The 14,477-nt window shown below is 46.5% G+C and overlaps 2 protein-coding genes and 1 long non-coding RNA gene across 5 annotated transcripts; 1 reads left to right on the forward strand and 2 right to left on the reverse strand.

The window, feature by feature from the left end:
* Window positions 1-1,544: 1,544 nt before the first annotated feature.
* Window positions 1,545-4,678, reverse strand: LOC125583554. The gene is made up of 2 exons (XM_048750653.1): window positions 4,615-4,678; window positions 1,545-3,497 (listed from the first exon to the last, which is right to left on the reverse strand). Exon 2 carries the CDS (start codon window positions 3,495-3,497, stop codon window positions 2,043-2,045), a length of 1,455 nt encoding a protein of 484 aa, XP_048606610.1. The 5' UTR covers window positions 4,615-4,678; the 3' UTR covers window positions 1,545-2,042.
* Window positions 3,792-12,600, reverse strand: LOC125583555. 3 transcript variants are annotated; one of them, XM_048750655.1, is made up of 4 exons: window positions 12,360-12,600; window positions 11,983-12,263; window positions 11,591-11,648; window positions 7,533-10,473 (listed from the first exon to the last, which is right to left on the reverse strand). In XM_048750655.1, exon 4 carries the CDS (start codon window positions 10,471-10,473, stop codon window positions 9,019-9,021), a length of 1,455 nt encoding a protein of 484 aa, XP_048606612.1. In that variant the 5' UTR covers window positions 11,591-11,648; window positions 11,983-12,263; window positions 12,360-12,600; the 3' UTR covers window positions 7,533-9,018. The 3 variants fall into 3 exon arrangements, with proteins under 3 accessions (XP_048606614.1, XP_048606612.1, XP_048606613.1); XM_048750656.1 differs by having other exon boundaries at window positions 11,983-12,389; XM_048750657.1 differs by lacking the exons at window positions 11,591-11,648; window positions 11,983-12,263; window positions 12,360-12,600 and adding an exon at window positions 3,792-4,029 and having other exon boundaries at window positions 9,081-11,386.
* LOC111211096 lies at window positions 12,493-13,373 on the forward strand. The gene is made up of 2 exons (XR_002662277.2): window positions 12,493-12,690; window positions 12,847-13,373. It is a non-coding gene; the product is annotated as an uncharacterized LOC111211096 (long non-coding RNA).
* The last annotated feature ends 1,104 nt before the right edge of the window (window positions 13,374-14,477 follow it).

Here is a 14,477-nt window from a genome sequence, read left to right on the forward strand (position 1 = left end):
GAAAACCAATACTCTCCATCTCGATCTGCTTACGCAAAGCTTCATCACTATCCTGAGCTTTGCGTATCCTCCATAGTAAGTCTGCCCGCTCTACAGCCTCAGCGCCAACTGACTCTCCCTCTACAGTAACTGCACATAATCTTAGACTAGCAAGTGTCCCAGTAAGCTCCTGGACCTCTTTGGTTCCCGATATATCGCTTCTGCGCCTACTCAAGGCATCCGCCACATGATTGGCTTTTCCCGGGTGATATGTGATCTCCAAATTGTAGTCTGCTAACAACTCCATCCATCTACGCTGCCTCAAATTCAAGTCCGTTTGCGTAAATATGTACTTCAGACTCTGGTGGTCCGTGAAAATCTTCACCTTCTCTCCATACAAGTATGACCTCCAGATCTTTAATGCAAATACAACTGCTGCCAACTCCAAATCATGAGTAGGATAATTGGTCTCGTGAGGCCTCAACTGTCGTGATGCATAGGCAATGACCTGACCTTCCTGCATCAGTACACATCCCAATCCGGTGCCTGACGCATCAGTGTAAACATCATATGGTACCCCTGGCCTCGGGAGTACCAAAACTGGCGCATGGGTCAGCTGTCGCTTCAACTCAGTGAAACTCCCCGAACATTCCTCTGTCCAATCAAACTCGGTGTCTTTTCCTGTTAGCCGTGTCATTGGCTTTGCAATGCTAGCAAAATTTTTGACATACTTTCTGTAGTATCCTGCCAAACCGAGAAAACTGCGGATCTCCGTCGCATTCTTAGGTGTCGGCCACTCTGAAATGGCGCTAATCTTCTCCTGATCTACGGCAACTCCTGCTTCTGAAACCACGTGACCCAAAAATCCAATCTTCTTCTGCCAAAAGCTACACTTACTCAGCTTGGCAAATAACTGATGTTCCCGAAGCTTACCCAACACAATTCGCAAATGTTCAGCATGCTCCTCTCTACTCCGAGAATAAACCAAGATGTCATCTATGAAAACGATCACACACTTATCTAAGTGCTCACGGAATACATCATTCATAAGCTTCATGAACGCGGCTGGTGCGTTCGTCAACCCAAATGGCATCACCACAAATTCGTAATGTCCATAACGGGTACGGAATGCCGTCTTCCGCACATCTCCCTCAGCTATCGCAATCTGGTGGTATCCCGATGCCAAGTCAATCTTAGAGAACCATGAAGCTCCCTGCAACTGGTCCAACAACTCGTCGATACGCGGGAGCGGGTACTTATTCTTGATGGTCACTTTGTTCAAACCTCTGTAATCTATACAAAGTCTGAAACTCCCATCTTTCTTCTTCACAAACAACACTGGTGCTCCCCACGGTGACGTACTCGGCCTGATAAACCCCTTATCAGATAGCTCCTCCAATTGTTTCTTTAACTCTGCCATCTCAGTTGGTGCGAGACGGTATGGAGCTCGTGAAATTGGTGCTGCTCCTGGCTCTACTTCTATTGTAAGAACGTCCGCTCTAGCTGGTGGTGGCCCTTTTAAAGGCTCAAAAACATCCTCGTACTCGGCGACCACTGGTATATCATGCAGCTTCTGTTGACCGTCCTCCTTAACCATCGAAATGGTTGCCAAGAATCCCTCTGCTCCACTTTCCAATAACTCTTCTGCACGCAACATGGAGACGATAGAAATTTCCCGGTGTGTCTGAATTCCCTCGCAAATGATCTTTCCTTCTTCTCTAGGGATATTAACTCTTGCCTTCGGACAATCCAAGACTACTCGATGTCGCGACAGCCAATCCATCCCAAGTATAACATCGTAGGAGCTCATCTCCATCTCCGTCAAATCTCCGAGCAACTCGACTCCTCCAAGTAGAACTGGTACATCGTGATGAATGCCAACTGCACCCAACTTCTCCGTGCCGGCAGTCTGGATCTGCTTAGCCTTCGGTTCAAAGACTCCACGAAAAGACCAAGACTGGACTAAGCGCGGACTCACAAAACTATGAGAGGCTCCCGTGTCGAATAAGGTATAAGCTGACTCTCCTCCAACTAAAACCGATCCTACACGAGATTTTTACTAACTACACATGACAACCACGAGCCAAAATACCCAAACACAAACAAGTATGGAAAAGACTCATACCTGCTATCGGCTCAGCTCCCTGAGGATCTCCAACCGCAAACACACGTGGAGCGATGGCTAGACGCTTCGGTGGTGGTGGAAGTGCCGCATTGTCCTTCCTCGGGCAATCTCTGATGAAGTGACCTGGCTGACCACAGCCAAAGCAAACATGTGCCGCTGCTGGTGCTGCTGGTGCTGCAATCTGTCTGACTGGTGGCGTATCCAATGGCCTAGCTCGACAAAACTTCGCAATGTGTCCAATCCTACCGCAAGTAAGACACCTCATACACTGCCCACTGTGACTGCGATGGCAACGAGGACATATCGGTAATCCCGACGGGTCCCCTGCTCTCCTTTGAGACTCTGGAGCTTTTCCAGACTTAACATGAACTGCTTTGGCGAGTTCCTTCTCCTCCGCCAAGCCTGCCTCCTGCTCGGCAGCTTTCTCCACCAAATCTCCCAACCGGTGGTAAGTGACTACGCGACACCTGTTACGAATCTCCACTCGCATCCCACTCAAAAACTTTCTAATCAAGTCTTCTTCTGAAATGCCCACTCCTGCAAATCTGCGAAGTTGGTTGAACACAACCTCATACTCCCTGATAGACATCTCTCCCTGGCTTACATGCTCGAACTCGCACTTCTTCCTATCCATCGCTTCCTTCGGAAAGTATTTCCTATCGAACTCTCGAATGAAATCAGCGAAAGTAAGTCTCTCTGGCCCAAAATGGCTCAATCGTATTCCCTCCCACCATATAAGAGCATCTCCACGAAGGTACTGCATAGTCAATCTGAGCGACAACTCTGGTGGACACTCAATAATCTCCAGCTTCCGCTGCAAGGCTAACTTCCAATCGTGTGCAGCTACAGCATCCACTGTCCCGCTAAAATGCTCCATCTCCATGTTTCTCATCTGACATGTCAGCCTGTAGAACCTCTCATTATAAACCGGGTAAACATGAGGTCGCGGTGGTGGTGGCGGTAGATCCTGAACACCATGAGCAAACTGCTGAACTGGACCCTGCTGCAGAGGAACCTGTGGAAGGGGAACCTGCTGAACGGGATCCTGATGATCATGCTGAGCTGGAATCTGCTGATCTTGTTGGACATGAACCAGTGGAACTTGCTGAACCTGAATCTGCGGTCCCTGCTGAACGGCAGCCATCTGACGAGCAACCTCCTGAGCAGCTACTCGGGCGGCCTCCTGAGCGGCCTGCCTGGCTGCCTCCTGGGCAATCTGCTGAAGTGCTTCCTGAGCGGCCTGTCTAGCGGCATCCTGAACCATCTGTCTCAATGCATCCTGATCAACTGGTGGAGCCGCGGGTGGTGGAACTGCGGGCTGCTCATGCTCATCTACATTGTCTCTAACGGCTCTGGCGGTCTGGGCACGGGTGGTTCTTCTCCTTGGCGGCATCTAAAAGGAAAGCGAAAAGTTAACTTACGCTGAACTTTGGATACCAACATTTTAAGGAGCAGTGATATCGAACGAAAAGGTGCTATTTATTTTTATTTTCAAAATTCCCAAATCCCCGAAAATATTTTGAAATCGTGTAAAACCGTCAAAACCGAATAAAACCAGGTCTCCAAAAATCGCCATCCCGGGTCGGAGCCGGGACGGAACCCGCTCTGATACCAAATTGTGACACCCGCCACTTTCAAAATATAATAAATTGATAAAAGCGGAAATAAAATAATAATACAACTCAAATAATAATAATCTTCATATAATATAAAAGTCAATACGGTAACAAAAGGCCTAAAAGCCCAACATCGATAACATCCGAAATATAAAATACGATATAAACCGAAAGTCTGAAATAGGAATAACATAGACGATAAAAGTCCAAAGGCCTAAAGGCCCGATAAAGATAAAAGCGGTAAAAGCGATAGAAGCCCAAAAGCCCAATAGCACCGGTCCGATAATCACTCCTGCTCATCGGTCTCACCTAAAAGGGGGAAAGAATGAGGGGTGAGCGACAGGGGAATCGCTCAGCGAGGTATGGGATGCTACCCCGAAGTCCATGGACCCGGACATAGCACTCCGAATAAATATAATTTAATTCTAATGCATGTCAAACACAGTACCTAAAGTACTCAAGCAACAAACAATGGTCCTAGCGAGGTGCGCACTCGCCGCCCACTAACAGGCCAAAACACTACCGAAAAGGTGCTCGGTTCATACACACACCGAAAAAGTGCTCGGTAACACACGCCCGTAGACGATTTATCGACACTTCCAGTCTACGGCTCAACCGGTCGACTAAAGTTGGCCGTGACCTCCATACAATCCGGCATACAGCAGTCCGACTCTGTATCCGTCTCCAAACAAAAACAATCCTAGCTAAGAATTTACATTAAGTGAAACAATCAATGTTGAATCCTCTAACCCCCTAGTTCCGGTTTATGCAAAGAACCTAAAACTAAACAAGCAATGACAGACTCGATTTCACACAGACGGAACACATTAGAAATAAATTATACTTATTCGAGGTCCTAAGCCGAATAAGAGGAGTTCGGGAATAGACCCTCACCTTAGCAACAATAAGAGGTGGTATCTATGAACTCCAGCTGCTCAAATGGACTCCAAATCTGAAATCAGATCGAAATTTCGAGTCAGAACGCCTTTCGAACGGTTTAAAACGGGTATTTACGGGAAAGTCAACCTGCTGGTCAAAGATTAATAATTTAATTAATTATTTAATTAATTAATTAATTAATTAATTAATCCGGTTTTCCCTAACCGATTTCCAATTGATTTTAACCGACCGGTTTAATCAAACCGAATCGAAATCGATTTAAACCGGTCAAACCACCGGTTGACCGAGTCACCGAGTTGACTCACCGGGTTGACTCGGCCGAGTTGGCGAGTCACCGGCGAGTCACCGGTGTCGGTCGCCGGCGGCGACGGCGGCGGCTTACCGGAAAATCAACGGCAGCGACGGCGGCGACCCGGCGGTGGACGGACGGTGGTCGGTCACGGCGGCTCCGGCGAACGTTGGTCGGAGACGGCGGCGCGTGGCCGGAACTCGCGGTGGCTCCGGCGGACGGCGGTGGCGCGTGAGTTTCACGCGCGCGCCGAGGCGAATCTTCGGGAGGCGCGTGCGGCTTCGTCCGGGCTCCGTTTGAGGCGTGGTTGGTGTCTACGGCTTCGTCTCGACGAGAGGAACACGATGATGGCCTTGGATGTACGAGATGATCAATGGTTAGGAAGTTATGGGTGATTTACTAAACGGAAACGAAAATGAGCTTAAGGAATGCGGTTTCCGGCGGTTACCTAGGGCGTTTATCGGTGGTGGCAAGCTGAACGTGATCACGGCACACGGTTGCTCCGGCGACGAGCTCAGGTGAGCTTTCTCTCTCTTTCTCTCTCTCTTTCTCTCTCTCTCTCTCTCTCTCTCTCTCTCTTTCTCTCAAGTTGGGATGGTGGAGATGGTGGGTGGTGGTGGGGATGGTGGAGATGGTGGAGATAGTGGGGATAGTGGAGGTGGGTCATTACAATTCTCCCCCACTAACAAGGAATTCGACCCCGAATTCACGTCACCAAACTCTCCAATGACACCCGAAACAGCTCTGGATAATCAATCCTCATTTGGGGCTCGGACTCCCAGGTATCCTCCTGAATTCCGTCTCCCTCCCAACGAACCTTGATCAACATGGTCATCATTCCACGATCTGCTTTCACTTGGCGATCCAATATCTCTACTGGTTGGCACAACCCACGTAACCCTTTGCCAAGGTTTCTAGGTGGTTGCTGCAAAATGAGCTCTGGCTCTCTCACTACTTTCCTCAAAACGGAAACATGAAACACGTCATGGAAATCTGATAACTCTCCTGATAAATCTAGTCGGTAAGCAACTGCTCCAATCCGCTCCAAAATAGGATATGGTCCCATATATCTCGGTTTAAGCTTCTTTAGCTTCCGAGTCTTAGATCCTCCCTGAAATGTCCTCATTTTTAGGTATACCAGGTCGCCAACCTGAAACTCCAAATCTCTTCGCCGTTTATCTGCATAACTCTTCTGACGGTCATGGGCTTCCTTAAGCCGCATCTTGAGCATCTCAACCTGTTCGACTGTCTCTTGAACCATGGCTGGTTCTATCTCACGTCGCTCTCCCACTTCCGTCCAACAAAGTGGTGTGCGACAAGGCCTACCATATAGAGCCTCATATGGTGCCATCCCAATACTCGAATGATAGCTGTTGTTGTAGGCAAACTCGGCTAGAGGTAGATACTTCACCCAACTACCTTCCCAATCTAAAACACAAGCTCTGAGCATATCCTCCAAAGTCTGAATAGTCCTCTCTGACTGACCATCTGTTTGCGGGTGATAAGCCGTACTCATATGAACTTTCGTCCCAAGCGCCTTCTGGAAGGCTCTCCAAAACTCAGACGTGAACTTTGTATCCCGATCCGATACAATGCTGACCGGAACTCCATGCAATCTTACAATCTCGCTGATGTAAGTCTGTGCTAGCTGATCAGCTCTGTCTGTCTTCTTAACTGCTAGAAAATGGGCTGACTTCGTAAGTCTATCCACGATTACCCATATGGCATTCTTCCCTCCTGATGTAGTCGGCAAACCCGTCACGAAATCCATAGTTACCATGTCCCATTTCCACTCAGGTAATGGCAGGTTTTGTAATAACCCGCTAGGAACCTGATGCTCGGCTTTAACCATCTGACACGTCTGACATTGCGATACAGTTGAAGCAACATCTCTCTTCATACCAGGCCAATGGTAATATCGCTTCAGATCCCTATACATCTTGGTATTTCCTGGATGAATAGAGAAACTCGAGTGGTGTGCTTGCCGTAATATCTCCTTTCTTAACAACTCATCATTGGGCACACAAATCCTGTTTCGATACATGAACATCCCGTTGGTGGCTGTATGAAAACCAATACTCTCCATCTCGATCTGCTTACGCAAAGCTTCATCACTATCCTGAGCTTTGCGTATCCTCCATAGTAAGTCTGCCCGCTCTACAGCCTCAGCGCCAACTGACTCTCCCTCTACAGTAACTGCACATAATCTTAGACTAGCAAGTGTCCCAGTAAGCTCCTGGACCTCTTTGGTTCCCGATATATCGCTTCTGCGCCTACTCAAGGCATCCGCCACATGATTGGCTTTTCCCGGGTGATATGTGATCTCCAAATTGTAGTCTGCTAACAACTCCATCCATCTACGCTGCCTCAAATTCAAGTCCGTTTGCGTAAATATGTACTTCAGACTCTGGTGGTCCGTGAAAATCTTCACCTTCTCTCCATACAAGTATGACCTCCAGATCTTTAATGCAAATACAACTGCTGCCAACTCCAAATCATGAGTAGGATAATTGGTCTCGTGAGGCCTCAACTGTCGTGATGCATAGGCAATGACCTGACCTTCCTGCATCAGTACACATCCCAATCCGGTGCCTGACGCATCAGTGTAAACATCATATGGTACCCCTGGCCTCGGGAGTACCAAAACTGGCGCATGGGTCAGCTGTCGCTTCAACTCAGTGAAACTCCCCGAACATTCCTCTGTCCAATCAAACTCGGTGTCTTTTCCTGTTAGCCGTGTCATTGGCTTTGCAATGCTAGCAAAATTTTTGACATACTTTCTGTAGTATCCTGCCAAACCGAGAAAACTGCGGATCTCCGTCGCATTCTTAGGTGTCGGCCACTCTGAAATGGCGCTAATCTTCTCCTGATCTACGGCAACTCCTGCTTCTGAAACCACGTGACCCAAAAATCCAATCTTCTTCTGCCAAAAGCTACACTTACTCAGCTTGGCAAATAACTGATGTTCCCGAAGCTTACCCAACACAATTCGCAAATGTTCAGCATGCTCCTCTCTACTCCGAGAATAAACCAAGATGTCATCTATGAAAACGATCACACACTTATCTAAGTGCTCACGGAATACATCATTCATAAGCTTCATGAACGCGGCTGGTGCGTTCGTCAACCCAAATGGCATCACCACAAATTCGTAATGTCCATAACGGGTACGGAATGCCGTCTTCCGCACATCTCCCTCAGCTATCGCAATCTGGTGGTATCCCGATGCCAAGTCAATCTTAGAGAACCATGAAGCTCCCTGCAACTGGTCCAACAACTCGTCGATACGCGGGAGCGGGTACTTATTCTTGATGGTCACTTTGTTCAAACCTCTGTAATCTATACAAAGTCTGAAACTCCCATCTTTCTTCTTCACAAACAACACTGGTGCTCCCCACGGTGACGTACTCGGCCTGATAAACCCCTTATCAGATAGCTCCTCCAATTGTTTCTTTAACTCTGCCATCTCAGTTGGTGCGAGACGGTATGGAGCTCGTGAAATTGGTGCTGCTCCTGGCTCTACTTCTATTGTAAGAACGTCCGCTCTAGCTGGTGGTGGCCCTTTTAAAGGCTCAAAAACATCCTCGTACTCGGCGACCACTGGTATATCATGCAGCTTCTGTTGACCGTCCTCCTTAACCATCGAAATGGTTGCCAAGAATCCCTCTGCTCCACTTTCCAATAACTCTTCTGCACGCAACATGGAGACGATAGAAATTTCCCGGTGTGTCTGAATTCCCTCGCAAATGATCTTTCCTTCTTCTCTAGGGATATTAACTCTTGCCTTCGGACAATCCAAGACTACTCGATGTCGCGACAGCCAATCCATCCCAAGTATAACATCGTAGGAGCTCATCTCCATCTCCGTCAAATCTCCGAGCAACTCGACTCCTCCAAGTAGAACTGGTACATCGTGATGAATGCCAACTGCACCCAACTTCTCCGTGCCGGCAGTCTGGATCTGCTTAGCCTTCGGTTCAAAGACTCCACGAAAAGACCAAGACTGGACTAAGCGCGGACTCACAAAACTATGAGAGGCTCCCGTGTCGAATAAGGTATAAGCTGACTCTCCTCCAACTAAAACCGATCCTACACGAGATTTTTACTAACTACACATGACAACCACGAGCCAAAATACCCAAACACAAACAAGTATGGAAAAGACTCATACCTGCTATCGGCTCAGCTCCCTGAGGATCTCCAACCGCAAACACACGTGGAGCGATGGCTAGACGCTTCGGTGGTGGTGGAAGTGCCGCATTGTCCTTCCTCGGGCAATCTCTGATGAAGTGACCTGGCTGACCACAGCCAAAGCAAACATGTGCCGCTGCTGGTGCTGCTGGTGCTGCAATCTGTCTGACTGGTGGCGTATCCAATGGCCTAGCTCGACAAAACTTCGCAATGTGTCCAATCCTACCGCAAGTAAGACACCTCATACACTGCCCACTGTGACTGCGATGGCAACGAGGACATATCGGTAATCCCGACGGGTCCCCTGCTCTCCTTTGAGACTCTGGAGCTTTTCCAGACTTAACATGAACTGCTTTGGCGAGTTCCTTCTCCTCCGCCAAGCCTGCCTCCTGCTCGGCAGCTTTCTCCACCAAATCTCCCAACCGGTGGTAAGTGACTACGCGACACCTGTTACGAATCTCCACTCGCATCCCACTCAAAAACTTTCTAATCAAGTCTTCTTCTGAAATGCCCACTCCTGCAAATCTGCGAAGTTGGTTGAACACAACCTCATACTCCCTGATAGACATCTCTCCCTGGCTTACATGCTCGAACTCGCACTTCTTCCTATCCATCGCTTCCTTCGGAAAGTATTTCCTATCGAACTCTCGAATGAAATCAGCGAAAGTAAGTCTCTCTGGCCCAAAATGGCTCAATCGTATTCCCTCCCACCATATAAGAGCATCTCCACGAAGGTACTGCATAGTCAATCTGAGCGACAACTCTGGTGGACACTCAATAATCTCCAGCTTCCGCTGCAAGGCTAACTTCCAATCGTGTGCAGCTACAGCATCCACTGTCCCGCTAAAATGCTCCATCTCCATGTTTCTCATCTGACATGTCAGCCTGTAGAACCTCTCATTATAAACCGGGTAAACATGAGGTCGCGGTGGTGGTGGCGGTAGATCCTGAACACCATGAGCAAACTGCTGAACTGGACCCTGCTGCAGAGGAACCTGTGGAAGGGGAACCTGCTGAACGGGATCCTGATGATCATGCTGAGCTGGAATCTGCTGATCTTGTTGGACATGAACCAGTGGAACTTGCTGAACCTGAATCTGCGGTCCCTGCTGAACGGCAGCCATCTGACGAGCAACCTCCTGAGCAGCTACTCGGGCGGCCTCCTGAGCGGCCTGCCTGGCTGCCTCCTGGGCAATCTGCTGAAGTGCTTCCTGAGCGGCCTGTCTAGCGGCATCCTGAACCATCTGTCTCAATGCATCCTGATCAACTGGTGGAGCCGCGGGTGGTGGAACTGCGGGCTGCTCATGCTCATCTACATTGTCTCTAACGGCTCTGGCGGTCTGGGCACGGGTGGTTCTTCTCCTTGGCGGCATCTAAAAGGAAAGCGAAAAGTTAACTTACGCTGAACTTTGGATACCAACATTTTAAGGAGCAGTGATATCGAACGAAAAGGTGCTATTTATTTTTATTTTCAAAATTCCCAAATCCCCGAAAATATTTTGAAATCGTGTAAAACCGTCAAAACCGAATAAAACCAGGTCTCCAAAAATCGCCATCCCGGGTCGGAGCCGGGACGGAACCCGCTCTGATACCAAATTGTGACACCCGCCACTTTCAAAATATAATAAATTGATAAAAGCGGAAATAAAATAATAATACAACTCAAATAATAATAATCTTCATATAATATAAAAGTCAATACGGTAACAAAAGGCCTAAAAGCCCAACATCGATAACATCCGAAATATAAAATACGATATAAACCGAAAGTCTGAAATAGGAATAACATAGACGATAAAAGTCCAAAGGCCTAAAGGCCCGATAAAGATAAAAGCGGTAAAAGCGATAGAAGCCCAAAAGCCCAATAGCACCGGTCCGATAATCACTCCTGCTCATCGGTCTCACCTAAAAGGGGGAAAGAATGAGGGGTGAGCGACAGGGGAATCGCTCAGCGAGGTATGGGATGCTACCCCGAAGTCCATGGACCCGGACATAGCACTCCGAATAAATATAATTTAATTCTAATGCATGTCAAACACAGTACCTAAAGTACTCAAGCAACAAACAATGGTCCTAGCGAGGTGCGCACTCGCCGCCCACTAACAGGCCAAAACACTACCGAAAAGGTGCTCGGTTCATACACACACCGAAAAAGTGCTCGGTAACACACGCCCGTAGACGATTTATCGACACTTCCAGTCTACGGCTCAACCGGTCGACTAAAGTTGGCCGTGACCTCCATACAATCCGGCATACAGCAGTCCGACTCTGTATCCGTCTCCAAACAAAAACAATCCTAGCTAAGAATTTACATTAAGTGAAACAATCAATGTTGAATCCTCTAACCCCCTAGTTCCGGTTTATGCAAAGAACCTAAAACTAAACAAGCAATGACAGACTCGATTTCACACAGACGGAACACATTAAAAATAAATTATACTTATTCGAGGTCCTAAGCCGAATAAGAGGAGTTCGGGAATAGACCCTCACCTTAGCAACAATAAGAGGTGGTATCTATGAACTCCAGCTGCTCAAATGGACTCCAAATCTGAAATCAGATCGAAATTTCAAGTCAGAACGCCTTTCGAACGGTTTAAAACGGGTATTTACGGGAAAGTCAACCTGCTGGTCAAAGATTAATAATTTAATTAATTAATTAATTAATTAATTAATTAATTAATTAATTAATCCGGTTTTCCCTAACCGATTTCCAATTGATTTTAACCGACCGGTTTAATCAAACCGAATCGAAATCGATTTAAACCGGTCAAACCACCGGTTGACCGAGTCACCGAGTTGACTCACCGGGTTGACTCGGCCGAGTTGGCGAGTCACCGGCGAGTCACCGGTGTCGGTCGCCGGCGGCGACGGCGGTGGCTTACCGGAAAATCAACGGCGGCGACGGCGGCGACGCGGCGACGCGGCGGCGGCTTCTCGGCGGCGGACGGACGATGGTCGGTCACGGCGGCTCCGGCGAACGTTGGTCGGAGACGGCGGCGCGTGGCCGGAACTCGCGGTGGCTCCGGCGGACGGCGGTGGCGCGTGAGTTTCACGCGCGCGCCGAGGCGAATCTTCGGGAGGCGCGTGCAGCTTCGTTTGGGCTCCGTTTGAGGCGTGGTTGGTGTCTACGGCTTCGTCTCGACGAGAGGAACACGATGATGGCCTTGGATGTACGAGATGATCAATGGTTAGGAAGTTATGGGTGATTTACTAAACGGAAACTAAAATGAGCTTAAGGAATGCGGTTTCCGGCGGTTACCTAGGGCGTTTATCGGTGGTGGCAAGCTGAACGTGATCACGGCACACGGTTGCTCCGGCGACGAGCTCAGGTGAGCTTTTTCTCTCTTTCTCTCTCTCTTTCTCTCTCTCTCTCTCTCCATCTCTCTCTTTCTCTTTAAAGAAGTTGGGGATGGTGGAGATGGTGGGGATGGTGGAGATAGTGGGGGTGGGTCATTACAGATATTTTCTCAAGTTCTGCTCTCTCGATTGAAATATGGTCGTTGCTATCAAAAAGTAGTGACCCTTCTTCTTCTAGCGCGTCAAAAAGGCAGTGAACTCATCGGCGTCGCCATGATATTCACTGACAAAAGGTAATTGTTTTTAATGAAATGGAGATTTTGAGAAAATACCGGCTATGCCGTCACAGTTAGAATTTTCAGATAAACTTTTTGTTTGAGTTGGTGATGGAACCGAAGCCATTCTAAACAACCACCACGTCACTTATCGCTAACGGTGTCTTCGGGCAGGGACGAGAGCGGAGATACAAAGATCTGACGGCTGCGGTTGCGGAAATCGTTGGCGGCTAGGGCATTGCTGTGAAAGAGAGGCAGTAAGCAGTGAATCGCTGCAACAAGACGGGAAATTAGGGTTTGTTCGCCGCCGGCGTCGGAGATGAAGTGGATTGTGCGGCTGTTGAGGGCACCGACTATAAGTGCAAGCCCGATGGATTCCCAGGTCAGTCCCTCCCACTAGAGACTCGGCGACCAAAAGTTGATTACTTGATGCTCTGTGACGGAGAAAGTTGGAAGTTGATCATAACCACAGCGTTAAGATTGAGAGGACAAATGCTCCGATTACAAACATAAACAGATCAACTAATGGGCCATTAATGTCACCAATGGGTTTTGTATTGTGTAAAGTTTGCGAGTGGCTTAAACCCCCATTTCCCGGTTTACTTCCACTTATAGCACACTATATTATGCTTGGATGGATTTTCTGATTATATTTAGGAAATCAGATTTACAAATAAATAAAGTATTCTTATATTTCAAAATTGACATTTAAAATTTACATCCTACTCGAAAATGTCATAATATAATATTACAAATGAAACTTTACACGTTTTTCTTTGGAATAAAAAAACAATCTATCTTTTTTATGAAGCCACAACATCAATTGAAACAAACATAAATTGATACATTATCACAATCCTTTAAAGTTTATGAAAATTTTCATATCTCTTACTCTTATTATTTGAAACAAATAGTATATAAATATTTATAATAAACAATTAAACATTTTCAACTTAAACCAATTGTAATTTTTAACAGTATAAATAAATTATTTCAAAATGGTTTCAACAATAGTAAAATAATTTAATTTGGTTAAATAAATATATTTATATTTTAAATATTTTAAAACTTGAATTTAATTTTCTCCAAGTAAGAAAAACCCTAACATTCTATCTGTTATAGAAGCCATATATCAATATTTTGAAAACCAGTGACTTTAACAGGTCATCTTCTTTACTGCAGGAAGGTGGCGCCTATCATAGTTTAAATCATTATGCTTACCTTGATATTTCTTGGTCTCGGTAAATCACAAATCTGCATCCTTTGTAATGTTTTTAAGTTTTCAAAGGCGAGCTTCTGGATAACTCCTGCAAGCTCATCATCTTCCCACATGTTTCTCAACTTTCAACTATTGTATTAACTCTAATGATCTTTTCTAATTATATTCTCTTCCAGTTTCTTCAATTTATGGAATGAAGATCATTGTTTACACGTGAGTAAAAACTTTGGAATGTTTTTTTGTGCGCTTCCATAAGTAAGAACTATCTGAATCTTTTCCTCTTTTGCAGCCATATGATTTTTAGATAGATTTTAGTGACTGTTACATTCATATTGAGCGGAACATTTCTTCTGCTACAGAATGGTAAACACATGCTCCATATATCACACAACACATGATAAAGAAAATTCCTAAGAATTTGAATTCATGTTTCTTTACAAAGATCTACATTATTTGTTTTTTCTTTACGTTTCAGATACTCCATTACCATCCACTTATATCGTAGATTAAGAGAATTCCTAAAATTAACAAGCAAAATAGATTTTATCAAAGATAATCCATTTTCACCTAAAATTTTCTAAAGACA

Source organism: Brassica napus, chromosome C3 (assembly GCF_020379485.1).
Source record: "Brassica napus cultivar Da-Ae chromosome C3, Da-Ae, whole genome shotgun sequence".
Taxonomy (NCBI): Eukaryota; Viridiplantae; Streptophyta; class Magnoliopsida; order Brassicales; family Brassicaceae; genus Brassica; species Brassica napus.

Coding starts and splice junctions, on each gene's coding strand:
- LOC125583554 (XM_048750653.1), bottom strand. CDS start 3,497: ATGCCGCCAAGGAGAAGAACCACCCGTGCCCAGACCGCCAGAGCCGTT.
- LOC125583555 (XM_048750655.1), bottom strand. CDS start 10,473: ATGCCGCCAAGGAGAAGAACCACCCGTGCCCAGACCGCCAGAGCCGTT.